This window comes from Stigmatopora nigra, chromosome 4 (genome assembly GCF_051989575.1).
Source record: "Stigmatopora nigra isolate UIUO_SnigA chromosome 4, RoL_Snig_1.1, whole genome shotgun sequence".
Taxonomy (NCBI): Eukaryota; Metazoa; Chordata; class Actinopteri; order Syngnathiformes; family Syngnathidae; genus Stigmatopora; species Stigmatopora nigra.
The window spans coordinates 17,933,854-17,947,534 of record NC_135511.1 but is presented as its reverse complement, the minus strand read 5'-3'; the positions used below and the strand labels follow the sequence as shown (position 1 = coordinate 17,947,534).

The 13,681-nt window shown below is 41.1% G+C and overlaps 1 protein-coding gene across 1 annotated transcript in view; it reads right to left on the bottom strand.

The window, feature by feature from the left end:
• fras1 (Fraser extracellular matrix complex subunit 1) overlaps nucleotides 1-13,681 on the bottom strand; it is a 109,976-nt gene that overhangs the window by 13,700 nt on the left and 82,595 nt on the right. The window contains exons 41-59 of the mRNA XM_077715544.1: nucleotides 12,647-12,831; nucleotides 11,410-11,563; nucleotides 11,043-11,309; nucleotides 9,685-9,873; nucleotides 9,501-9,620; nucleotides 8,965-9,144; nucleotides 7,345-7,469; nucleotides 6,456-6,596; nucleotides 6,109-6,339; nucleotides 5,860-5,973; nucleotides 4,909-5,065; nucleotides 4,664-4,823; nucleotides 4,272-4,440; nucleotides 3,955-4,201; nucleotides 2,799-3,143; nucleotides 2,199-2,359; nucleotides 1,983-2,130; nucleotides 774-979; nucleotides 520-676 (exon numbers count right to left, since the gene is read on the bottom strand). Coding sequence (XP_077571670.1) covers nucleotides 520-676; nucleotides 774-979; nucleotides 1,983-2,130; nucleotides 2,199-2,359; nucleotides 2,799-3,143; nucleotides 3,955-4,201; nucleotides 4,272-4,440; nucleotides 4,664-4,823; nucleotides 4,909-5,065; nucleotides 5,860-5,973; nucleotides 6,109-6,339; nucleotides 6,456-6,596; nucleotides 7,345-7,469; nucleotides 8,965-9,144; nucleotides 9,501-9,620; nucleotides 9,685-9,873; nucleotides 11,043-11,309; nucleotides 11,410-11,563; nucleotides 12,647-12,831 — 3,456 coding nt within the window. The remainder of the gene's footprint in view (nucleotides 1-519; nucleotides 677-773; nucleotides 980-1,982; nucleotides 2,131-2,198; nucleotides 2,360-2,798; nucleotides 3,144-3,954; nucleotides 4,202-4,271; nucleotides 4,441-4,663; nucleotides 4,824-4,908; nucleotides 5,066-5,859; nucleotides 5,974-6,108; nucleotides 6,340-6,455; nucleotides 6,597-7,344; nucleotides 7,470-8,964; nucleotides 9,145-9,500; nucleotides 9,621-9,684; nucleotides 9,874-11,042; nucleotides 11,310-11,409; nucleotides 11,564-12,646; nucleotides 12,832-13,681) is intronic.

Below are 13,681 nucleotides of genomic sequence, written 5' to 3'. Positions count from 1 at the left end.
TTAAAATGCTTTGAAATAATGAATACATTATTAAATAAATTAATATGAATTCAAATAAAACTTGAAATTATTCTATAAAAATGTAGAAAAATGATACATTCTATTGGAAATAGTTCAAATAAATTATAAATTAAAAATAAATGTTGAATATATAAAAAAATGATATTAATATTGAAATTATTCACTGAAAATTATACATGATTACAAATTTAAATTGGATTGTTCAAATATGTTTTATAATATATAGATAAATGAAAATTAAATGATGAAAAATTGAATGTAAAAAATGAATGTTGCAGTAAATACATAAAAAATAAATATTGAATGGAATAGTAAAAATATGGAAAGGGAACAGTAAAAATCAATTTTCAAAATGATACAAACACAAATAAATGCTTAAAAAATAAATAGAATAAAAAACCAAAAACACAAAACCAAATAAAATAAGTTAAAATAGACAAAAAACATTTTTTTTCTTCAATTCCCTGTCAATCAAAAGCTATTTTTTTCTCCGCTTACCGTCTTCATCGTTGGTGATGGTGACAGTAACCACGTCCCTCTCACCGATCATAGCGCCGCTCCAGTGGTCGCCCGTGGGACTACCCAAATGAACCTGGAACTCTTCCTCAGGCTCGAACACCGAATCGTCGTGGACATGAACCGTGCAGTTCTTCACCTAGCCCCCGTGAAATCAAATATAATTCATGCTACACCATAATACCACCATATATTGCAATTTATATTGATAAATATATTTTAAAAATATGGCTGACCTTCTCCCCACGTAGAAAAGTCACCCGCGACTCATCCACATTAGGGCGCTCGCGGAAGTCGTCCATGACGGCGGCCGACATGGTGCGGGTGAAACAGCGAGCCGACGACGTGAAGGACAGGTCGCCCGTGCGAACTACGGGCAAGTGGAGGGTGCCGTCGCGCTCCTTCACCGTGTAGGCAATTTTCTCAAACTGCATGCTGGGAACTGACATGGAAAGATTCGTTAATGTCTGACAAAGTATGAAAAATCGTTTTCAATTTGAAAAAAAAGGGTTCAATTATTTCATTTGATTTCATTTTCTGAACCGGTTTATCCTCACTAGGGTCGCAGGGGGTGCTGGAGCTCATCCCAGCTGACTTTGGGGGCAAGAATTGGTGGCCAGCCAATCACAGTGGACAGTGTAATTAGCCTAGCGACCCAAAGAAAACCCACAAAAATACCCACGTATTTACCGCAACATTCATTTTTTACTCAATTTTTCACCATTTAATTTTCATTGATCAATATATCGTAACATTTATTGGAACTATTTCTATTTCAGTTTGTAATAATGTACATTTTTATTGAATCATTTCAATATTTATTAAAAATTTTAATGATTTATTTTTCATTTCATTTTTTACTCAATTTTTCATCATTTAATTTTCATTGATCAATATATTGTAACATTTATTGGAACTATTTCTATTTCAGTTTGTAATAATGTACATTTTTATTGAATCATTTCAATATTTATTAAAATTTTTAATGATTTATTTTTCGTTTATAATTATTTGAACTATTTCCATTTCAATTTGTAATACTTTTTTCTACATTTCATAGAATCAAAAGGTTTTTTTTTAATTAATATTCATTTATTAATTAATTTATTCATTATTTCTAAGCATTTTAATTGGATAACTTTATGAGGGTGAGAATACAGACACAGAAATTTACATTTTAGACACAAATAGATAGATAATAAGTAAGTTAATAAATAAATATATAAAATATATACAATGCATACAGTAGGTGCAGCAGTCTATTGCTGAAAGAGCTTTGGAGGGACTCCATAGTCTCATTCTGGGATGATTCATTATATATTTAATAACAGGGAACGTCTAAACTAAAAAAAGAAGCCTGGGATTGAAACCTTCATCTAAAAACTGCAAAGAAAAATTGGGCGGAAAATTTCTAGGACTAGAAATTGGTAGTAAAATGTACATACTGTCCTGGAAGGTATCGGCAATGACGACATTGGCCTCGTAGGGTTCCTGAAGGACGGCCCCTTGTGGAGAACTCAGGAAGACCACGAAGGACTCGGATCCCTCGATGGAAGGGTTCTGGGCGTCGTCCATGATGGTCAGGCTGCACGTCTACAAACGGAGGAAGGTTAGGGTTAGGGACCGGGTTGGGTAGGCTCGGTTTTGGGTTTGATTCCGACCTCGCGGGTTCTGCCGGGCTTGAATTCCACTTTCTTGGAGCTGGGGATGTAGTCCACCCCAGGGCTGGCCGAGGGCGGGTCGGAGGGTCGGGTGGCGCACCATACGGACGTCAGGGATGATAGGTCGCTGCCGTGGCGGAGGACCGGGATTTCAATGGTGCCTGACAAGAAAACCAAGTGGTTGAATTTGACAATTTCCTTCATATATGTATGTGTAAAATTGGAAAAAAAACGCTTGAATAAGAATATTATTTAATTATCCGTACAGTTTATCCTCACAAGGGTTGCGGGGAATGCCAGATATTTTTGGGGAATTTTTTTTGATTGTTTATTTTTTTTTGTTTGAAAAAAATGAACCAAAAAAAAAACATTTTGGTGAATATTTACCGTATTTTCTCGCATATTAGCCGGCCACGCTTATATGTATATACGAGAGAAGATATGGGTTATTTGAGAGAAAACACGGCTTATATGCGAGAAAATACGGCTTATACGCGAGAAAATACGGCTTATATGCGAGAAAATCGGCTTATACGCGAGAGAATACGGCTTATATGCGAGAAAATATGTTGATATCAAGATAAATGTATGTTAGATTACCAGCATCTTCGCCAAACGTGAAGGTTTCGTTCCCCAAAGTGACGGTGGAGGCGTCGTTGGGTCCGTCGATGACCACCGTGGCGATGGCGAGCCGCCCTAAACGGGCATTATCCGACGGCTCGGACAGCGCCACCTCGAACTCCTCTGACAGCTCGTACTCGCTGTCGTCCACCAGAATGACGTCGCAGGAACTGGCGCTGACGCCGGGCCCCAGCGCCACCCGGTTGTCGGAGCCGGCGTCGCGGCTCTTGAAGTCGGAACCCGACTCCAAAGCGTGAAGGCTGCTGCCTTGAGCCGTCTTGGACACGGTGCGGCATAGCGCCGAAACCGCGCTGGATGTGTCGCCTGGCGAGAACAGAAAATTACATTAAAAAATGACAATAACGACAAACCTCTTAGTTAGCACCAATGCTATTTTTTACTGTGCATTAATTAGTACATTAAAAACATGCAGTGTTCCCAAAGGGATGTCTGCCAAAAAGTTCTACATCGTCATATTTAAAGAGAAAAGTCAAAAAGGTGCTATAAAGTCACTTTAAAATGCTATCAATGCATATTTTGGAAATAAATCCATCCAGAAACGCAACAAGTAATCTCTTAATAACGAAATTAGACCCAGATTAGCAACCAAACATCCGGGCGACCAAACATCCGGGCGACCAAACGTCCGGGCGACCAAACGTCCGAGCGACCAAACGTCCGAGCGACCAAACGTCCGGACGACCAAACGTCCGGGCGACCAAACGTCCGGGCGACCAAACGTCCGGGCGACCAAACGTCTGGACGACCAAATGTCCGGGCGACCAAACGTCCGGGCGACCAAACGTCCGGGCGACCAAACGTCCGGTCGACCAAACGTCCGGGTGACCAAACATCCGGGCGACCAAACGTCTGGGCGACCAAACGTCCGAGCGACCAAACGTCCGGGCGACCAAATGTTCGGCTGACCAAACGTCCGGGCGACCAAACGTCCGGTCACATTTTTTTATTTTTTTGGGCGACAAATATCGCATATATGCTATAAAATACAGTTAAGAACCAAAATGGATGTCACAGGTGGCAGTCTCCCGTGAGCCAAAATGGCTGCTCAAGAAGATGGAAGTCAACAAGAAAACACGTTTTACATAAATTAGAGCCACCCAGTAACCAAACCGACCTTTTCTCTCGACGGCCACGCGCACGATTCCGGCGCTCTCGTTGACGTGGAAGGTCTTGCGGCCAAACTCTAGCGTGGGCTCGTCTTCGGTGTCGTTGACGTTGACCAGCGCGCGGGTGTTAGCGCCTAGCAGGGCGTACACAGGCACGCTGAGCTCCACGTGGAAGCTCTCTACGCCCTCGAAAACCGTGTCGTCGTTGAGCGCCACCGTGCAAACTTTCACGTCTTCCCGCTCGTCAAATTGCACCTAAAAATAGAAAAGATCAATGTTTAAATAGAAGAACGTAAATATATATACCTATATATATTTAATTTACTTGTCCGGCGTATTCCACGTAGTCATGCTGTCCTGGGAGCGATCCTCCATCACCCCCAGAGGTGGCGCTGCCTTGCTCGGTGCGACAGAGCACAATGGCGTACTGGTTGAGGTTGCCAGTTCTCCTCACTGTCACTGCCACCGTGCCGGCCTTCTCTGAGACGTTGTAACTGGCAACCGAAAAAAAACAGTAATAAAACAAAAAGTCTAGAAAAAAAAGTTTTTTTTTAATGTTTCAAGTTACGAAACTTTGAATATGCTAATGAGTGAAAATGATGCAGCGGGCCAGATTTGGCCCCCGGGCCACCACTTTGACACCAATTATATATTTTACATATAAAGTACACCTCTACTTACGACATTTTCAAGTCAGGAAAAATCTCATTATCTCACCTTTTGTGCTCAAAACTGATGAGCGACCACTGGATATGAAAAACGTTATCTCGGACCACATTGGGCTTGCTGTCCTTCACCAGGAAGTGGAAGTTGTCCATGGTTTCCTGCGCGCTTTCCTCGTGGAGGACGTAGCGGATCAAGCCCAGGTTGATGTCGGCTGGAGGGTTTCGACACGGTCACATTCTTGCACTTAGCTTGACTTTAAGATGACAGCATTTTGGAAAAAAAAGATTGGTCGTCACCTTGTGTGAAGGTGCTGACGCGGGTGGCGCCGCCAAGCGCCGCTTTCTTCTCGAGGAAGCCGTGCTTGGGTTCGGTGGTGATCTCGTACACCAGTTGTTCGTCGTCAGTGTCCGGGTCCACCGTGAGAAGCTCTTTTTTGCTGATTAGATTGGTCGCCTTTAGAGGAGAAATTGGCAACAAGAAGATCCCTTCAAACATTGGCAATTTTATGTGGTTACAGATCAGCTTTTGTAATGAAGCATTCATCCCGACAGGGGGCGTCTTCGTGAATGGCAAATATTTAAATTCAAAATAGTGGAGGTTTTGTGATTGTGTTGCCAGATTGGGAGGGCAGGATGTTGCCAGATTGGGAGGGCAGGATGTTGCCAGATTGGGAGGGAGAAAAACTTTTTTATTTCTTTTTTTTTGTATGAGGGACATTTTGGAATCGTTTTCTCATGAAAAGTGGATTGGTAGTTTGTTATTTATACTAAAAAAGAACTTTAGAAGAGACAGACGGTTAAATAATAATTTTTGCATTACTTAGCATCTCATAGCATTATAGTTTGTGAACTAAATCTCGAATAATTAGTGATTAGCTATCTGTTTCTTTGTTTGTTGTTGTGTTGACTACTTATTTATTGATTATATATGTTTGTTGTTGTTATTTGAGCAATTTGTGGTGAAACTTTAAATCTCTTTATAATTGTATAATGACAATATAAAGCATTCAATTCAATCATGCTTATCAGGAAAACAGATTAGGGCACTACTAACATATTTTTCTTGGATATAATGTTAAAACATATATTATACATATATACAATGTATCATTAGAAACTATTTTTTTGAAATTCAAAAAGTCAGATTTTATAGTGCGAGTGGAGACTATTTTCCCAATCTGGCAACCCTGGTCAAGATCAATATTTTGAGGATTGTGACTATAAAGTAGGGTTTAAAATCCATCTAACCTTGTTATCCATGTACTCCAACCACTGCAACCCAAGATTGGTAACAATCCGAGGCGTCCCATCGTCCACCGGAAGAATTTCAATCTTAAACTTTTGCGGCGCGGCCGTCACGACCTGAAAAAAACACCAAAAAGATCACCATGACCTACTTTGCAACAGTAGTAGTAACAGGTTTAAGGAGTCATGTGTGGTTGAAAAGGGTACTGCAACCACAACGAAAATATGCTTTTGGGTTGCCAGATAACTTGCCTCCTTGCCGTGTTCGTCACGGACGACAAAGAGCGCGTTGGTTCCGTCGGCCAGTGTGAAGGCGAAGGCGTCTTGTAGCGAGTTGGAACCGTCGTGGTTGTAGCTGATGCGGTTTTGGTAGACGTCGTCCATTGTGAAAGTGGAAGTGGACCGGTAGCGCTGCCCGTTACCCGTGCGTTCGATGCTGCCGTGACGCGGTGTCTGCTCCACCGTGAAGACAATCTGCTCGGCCTGTGGAACGGAAAGCGGGTATCAAACCCGACCCTCCCACGATCCAGATAAGATGTAACCCGGACTCGAACATGCGGCCATTTTATGCGAAGCCTTGAAGCGGATTGGTCACCAACCTCCGTGTCAGCGTCGGTGGCTTTGAGTTCAAACTCGGTGATGGTTTTCCTCACGCCTTCCTGAACCCTCATCCCGGCCACATGGACCAGGGGTAGCGAGTCGTCTACGGGTTTGATGGTGATGTAGAATGTTTGCGCCACCTATGGAGCATGGCGAGAATTGCAAAAAAATATGTTAGCGGCATGAAATTTGAAGTGGTTTGTGTGTTGGCTTGGCAGTTTTGGGGTTAAAGGTCTGAGATCATGTTTGGTTCTTATTGTGTGGAGTTTGCATGTTCGACCTGGCATTGCGTGGGTTTTCTCTGGGTACTCTGTTTTTCCCATATCCCAAAAACATGCATGCTAGGCTAATTCTATGATAAATTAAACACATAGGTATGAGTGCAAATGGTTGTCCTTTGTCTCGTGACCTGTGAATGGCTGGTCGGGGGATATGAGATATGCTCCAGCACCCCATGTGACCCTTATTCGGGTTAAAAAATGAATGAATGAGATTTTAAGAGTGTGGCACAGTGGGATTGGTGTTTTCAATTCAGTTCTGAGATCAGGGTTTCGAACCCGGGCTACCTTAAGTGGAGTTTGTATGTTCAACCTAGGCTTGCATGGGTTTTTTGTGGGTACAAATCCCAAACAAATGTCATTGAACACGTTGAATAATTATATACATATACATATACATATACATATACATATACATATACATATACATATACATATACATATACATATACATATACATATACATATACATATACATATACATATACATATACATATACATATACATATACATATACATATACATATACATATACATATACATATACATACACATACACATATACATACACATACATATATACATATACATATATATATGTGATCTGACCTCATTGGTCCCATCAGAGACGGTGAAGGAGAACTGGTCAGCGTGCTTTTCTTCCTCGCTGGTGTGGACGTATTGGACACTGCGAGACGCCAGGTCGGCTTGCGTGAAACTGTCTATTCGTATGCCTGTATAAAATATAAATAAACAAAATCTTGAATATCTCTTATTATTATTATTATTAAAAAAAAACAGAAAGTCAGCACTCATGATTGACTTTCCCGGGCCGCACAAAATGATGTGGCGGGCCAGATTTGGCCCCCGGGCCGCCACTTTGACACCTGTGCAATATCCTGTTTTTGGTGTTTTTTTTTTCAGAGGGTTATAACAAATTTAATCTGTTTTTAGTTCATTTCTATGGGGAAAAATGATTTGAGTTATGAGTAAATTGACATACGAGCTCAGTACTGGAATGAAATAAGCTCATATCTCAAAGTATTTCATTTTTTTTTTTGTATTGTGACGGAAAGAGTGTTGAAAACGGCCCAATCAATTTGCAATTTCTCTCGACGGATTTCAAGTTTAATTGGGCCGGCTTTCCTTTCACAAATCAATTGGCCTCGGCGTCCTCGTTTTTCCGTCCCGCGTCGTCCTAACGAGACAATAAACGGCGCTCCGTTCTGAGACGTCGGCCAATTAACGAGACCATTACGGAGGCTGCTCTCTCTTCTCTGATTGTAATTGCCATGATGCCAGCAAGCTAGGTTATTTAGTCACAAAACGCTGCAAGATGTCTTATAATTTTAATTTATTTTTAATTTTTTTTACAGTCGTTAATGAGCAGCTGCTGGAGGCTGAAACTTGTTTTTTGGTAGAAATATTAATTGTCGTGGCGGGAAGGAAAATGAGAAAAGAGGCAGAAATTATAAAAGTTGATGTAGAAGTGAGAACCCTGCAGATTTGGAAAATGATAATATTAAGATTTATTGTTTGAAATTGTATAAGTTTAAACTCTTAACTGGAAGAATTACTTCAGAACAAAATAAATATTTTATCTAATTTTTTGGGCCTATTCTTGTTTTCTCTGTTATTTTAATACATTAAAAAATACAATAATTATCAATGTAAGTGGTTTGCATGTCGGTCTGACGGTGGGGGATTTGGGTTCAAATCCAGGTTGGTCTAAATATGTGGAAATTGCATCTTCCGGATGTCTGTTGGTTTTCTCTGGGTACTCCAGGTTCCTCACAAATTCCAAGGACATGTTAGCTAGGCTAATTGTATGCTAAATTGCCCTTAGCTACGAGTGATTGGCTAGCTTATGCCTTAGCTGGGATAGGCTCCAGCACCCCCGCAACCCAGGTGAGGATAAAGTGTTTTAGAAAATTAAATAAGATGATTATATTTCAATCAATGGCAGGCAAGAAATAAAATACAAAATATAAAATTAGTTAAAAAAGTTATTAGAGGGCATAGTAAAATATTTTTTGTTAACTAAAATATTATTCTATAATATAGCATATACAGAAAATGTTATATAGTATATTATGGTTCAAAAATGAATTTTTTTTGGCATTGTCCTAACTAATAATTTCAAAAATAATGGGATCAAAACGTCACCAAAATTAAACCCCATTGAGAGTCAAATATGGCATGAAGAAAAAAATGGAGGGCGGAGCTTACCAGGGTTGGCGGCATGTTCCAGGTGACCCAGTCGGGTCTGCTTGGTGACCCGGAAGAGGAGCTCAGCCGGTTGGCTATCCTGGTCGCTGGCTGAAAGCTGCAATGTGGTCAGTTTCTTGGCTGAGTTCTCGTCCAGGACCAGGCCTTTGTTGACCGCCACGGATGGCGGTTGGCGGTCTTCTACGGCGCAAAAAAAAGACCAGTGACGAAATTTTTAAATATTTTGAAACTAAAAAATTCCACAAAAAAAAGAGAGTTTTCCAGTTTTTTCACTTCATTGAAATCTATAAATAGACATTTTTAAAAACTAAATATCGGAAAAAATAAATAGAACTACAAATGTACTTCCAATGCACATAAAAAATGTCTATGAATTTTTCCTTTTTAATTAAAAACCAAAATATATTTTTAAAATTAAAAAAATAATAATAATTCTTCGCAATTAGAAGTTCAAAAATAAGATTTGAACAAAATTTAATATTGATGCATAAACGCCAAGAAAATCAAAAATATGTAAAAAAAAATTGTCTTTGTACCGAGCACGCTGATGAAGAAGGACTGTTCAATGAGTTTGTTGCCTTCAGGGTCCAGCAGGTTGAATTTAAACGACTGGCTGCCTCCTTTCTGGCCTTTCTCGTGGGTGTAGCGTACCATGCCTGCCAAATGTGCAGATTTTGAAATTAATGCTGTAATACTGATTTTTTTTGCATAAAAACGTACCTTTGTTGACGTCTTCCTGAGTGAAAGAGCGCACGGGACCCTTGACAGAAACCGTTTTCAAGGATCCATCGTCGCCCAGTTGGACTTTGCCGCTTGCGGGGTCTTTAGTCAGGATGTATTGCAACTTTAGGGTGTCGGAGTCCAGGTCCGTGGCTTTCAGGTTCTGCTCGGTGATTTTGGATGAAGAGCCTGCCAGGGGGATGAAAGGAGGAGATTATTTAAAAAATGATACTTCTACTACTACATCTGATACCACTTCTACTACCACTACTACAACTTCTATTACCACTACCACTACTTCTGATACCACTTCTAGTACCACTACTTCTGATACCACTTCTAGTACCACTACTTCTGATACCACTTCTAGTACCACTACTTCTGATACCACTTCTAGTACCACTACTACAACTACGTACTTCTACTACTTCTGATACCACTTCTAGTACCACTACTTCTGATACCACTTCTAGTACCACTACTACAACTACGTACTTCTACTACTTCTGATACCACATCTAGTACTTCTGATACCACTTCTAGTACTTCTGATACCACTTCTAGTACCACTACTACCACTTCTAGTACCACTACTACCACTTCTAGTACCACTACTACCACTTCTAGTACAACTACTACCACTTCTAGTACCACTACTACCACTTCTACTACCACTACTACCACTTCTACTACTTCTGATACCACTTCTAGTACCATTACTACCACTTCTACTACCACTTCTAGTACCATTACTACCACTTCTACTACCACTTCTAGTACCATTACTACCACTTCTACTACCACTACTACTACATCTACTACTACTACTACTACTACTACTACTACTACTACTATTACTACTACCACTGCTACTACTATTACTACTACTACTATTACTACTACCACCGCTACTACTATTACTACTACCAACACTACTACTATTGCCACTATCACTGCTACTACTATTACTACTACCACTGCTACTACTACCACCACCACTACTACTACAACCACCACTACTACAACCACTACCACCACCACTACTACCACTGTTACTAGAACCACTGCTATTACTACGGCTACTACTATCATCAAAACTGTTGTCCCAGGGTTTACTTTTGAAGTTTCTAAAGTATGCAGCCAAAAAGCATACCCCTTCTGCTGGAATCTTTCACCTGGAAAACAACATCAGTTTCAACTATGCAGAGGCAAAGTTTTGGACAACTGTGAGTCTTCCTGATATATTTTTATACCAATCTAGCACTAATTTAGCGTGTAAAAAAGATTAGACCCGCCCACCTCACGCCATTGGGCACAACCACTAATCTTTTTCTATAGTTTCCAGGTGATTGACTGACCAGCCGGCAGCTGCAGGCCCCTGTTGACGGTCAAGCGCGGCCCCTCGCGACGGGTGACGTCCATTGTAAAACGCAGTCGTCCCGTAGTTTGGGAATGGACGCCGTCAGTCACACTGAAGGCCAACTCGTCCACGCCGCCGCTCGACATCTCGGGCGTGTAGACCAGCAGGCGGTCCAGGACATCCTGGTAGCTGAAGGTGGATCCCTGAATCAGGACGCGTCCGTTCTCTAGTGGCTGCGAGTAGAACTGCCGCCGCCGAAGTTTACCTGTACAGTGATTATATGGCCAAATATACGAAAAATATGAGTTAAAATCGATCATGACTCCACAAAAATAGCATTTTTTCAATGTGTAGCAAAAACTGACCATAAGACGGTTTGCGAATGACTGTGAAGAGGATCTGGTTTTCCGGCGTGTCCTGGTCTAGGACCCTCAGGGACTCGTTGGTGACCACCACGCCCGAGTTTTCCTCCACGTGGATGCTGCTCACTGACACCGACAGCTCGCTGGCCCGTTTTCCCTGAGAAAGTCAGCCGAGAGCGTGTTATTTCATTCGGACATCGCTAAGGTCAGGCTTGACAATCGGGATCGATGGGGGACTTTGACTTAAGCATCTGTCACTCCAAAAATCAATGCCCCGCCAGCATTGAGCTCAGGGTCGTCCGGCTCGTTTTTCTCGGGGGCCACGACGTCGTTACGGTTTGATGCTGCCACAGGCACACCCAATCCAATACTTGTGGGAGCCGGATTTGGCCCCTGGGCCGCTACTATCAACACCACCACTCCTTCCACCATTACTTCTACTGCCACTACTACTACTCCTGCTACCACTTTTGCCAACATCACCACCACTACTATTACTGCTGGGAATACTACTACTACTACTGCTGCTGAGAATACTACCACTACTGCTGCTGAGAATACTACCACTACTGCTGCTGAGAATACTACCACTACTGCTGCTGAGAATACTACTACTACTACTACTACTACTGTGGAGAATACTACCACTAATACTGCAGAGAATACTACTACAAATAATACTACTAATACAACTACTAACAATGCAGAGAATATTACTACAAATAATACTACTAATACATCTACTAATAATGCAGATAATATTACTACAAATAATACTACTAATGCTACTACTAATACTGCAGAGAATACTACTACTACTACTACTAATACTGCAGAGAATACTACTACTAATACTGCAGAGAATACTACTACTAATAATGCATATAATACTACTACAAATAATATTACTAATACTACTACTAATACTGCAGAGAATACTATTACAAATAATACTACAATACTATTGAGAATACTACTACAAATACTACTACTACTATGCTGATACTACCACTACTACTACTGCTACTGCTACAGCTGCTACTACCACTACTACTACTGCTACTGCTACAGCTGCTACTGCTGATACTACTACTACTGCTACTCCTACTACTCCTACTTCTACTCCTACTACTACTCCTGCTGCTGCTGCTACTACCACTACTACAACTGCTACTACGACCACCACCTGTATATAAAACAAAGACTATTCATCATAATGCAGCTCAATTGGGGTCAGCACCTGGATGTCGACTTCGACGACAAAGGCCTCCGTCTGACTGTGTCCGTCGCTGACGTAGAAGCTGAAGGTGTCCCGGCCCGCCGGTTGGCCCGCGTGTTGCACGTAAAAGACGTGGTCCGACGTCAAGTCGTCCGCCGAGAACGGCGTGTCTGGCGTCACCGCTCTCGAACCTCCCGCCGATCCGCCTGTTTTAGCAAGTGAAAATCTAATTATTTGGGTAAGGTGTCAGTGTCTTGTTATGATAGTAAACGGCAACATGCCGTCATAATTTGATTGTCGGAGGGAGAACGCGTGGAGTCGCTTATCTGAAAATGGACGACCCGCTCGGAATCTCAATCAGGACCGCTGCGGCAATAATGCCAGCCAACGGAGGCGGGAGTTGGAAGGTGAAGGAACGCTGCCATTTTTTTAAAAATTGAGAGCTAAATGTTGCGGTCACACTCAAACACACAATTTTCCATACAATTCCTGCTTCAAAGGACAGATTGGAATTTGAACTTCTCGGTCTTTTCCACACAGCTTCTAAAAAATATTTTTGGGACTCTCCTATTTAGAAAATGTCAACAAAATGTCACCCTCCTAACTGCAATTGAGGAAGGCTTAAAAATGACCTTTTTGCATTGCAACGCGCTGGTAGCATAACATACATGAATTTAAATTAACTTGTATGACGGTGCAGACCCACTCAAAAATAAGTTGAATCTAACCTTACACTAAACTTCATTCTCATTTTGTTTGACATTTTGATACTTTTCTTGGCTCAAAATTTCTCTCGTATCTCAAGACAAATATTTGCTCACAATATGTCTCGTATCTCAAGAAAAAATTTTGCTAAAAATTTTACTCGTATCTCAAGACAAATATTTGCTCAAAATATGTCTCGGATCTCAAAACAAATATTTGCTCAAAATATGTCTCGTATCTCAAGACAAATATTTCCTCAAAATATGTCTCGTATATCAAGATAAATATTTGCAAAAAGTATGTCTCGTATCCAAGAAAAATATTTGCTCAAAATTTGTCTCTTATCTCAAG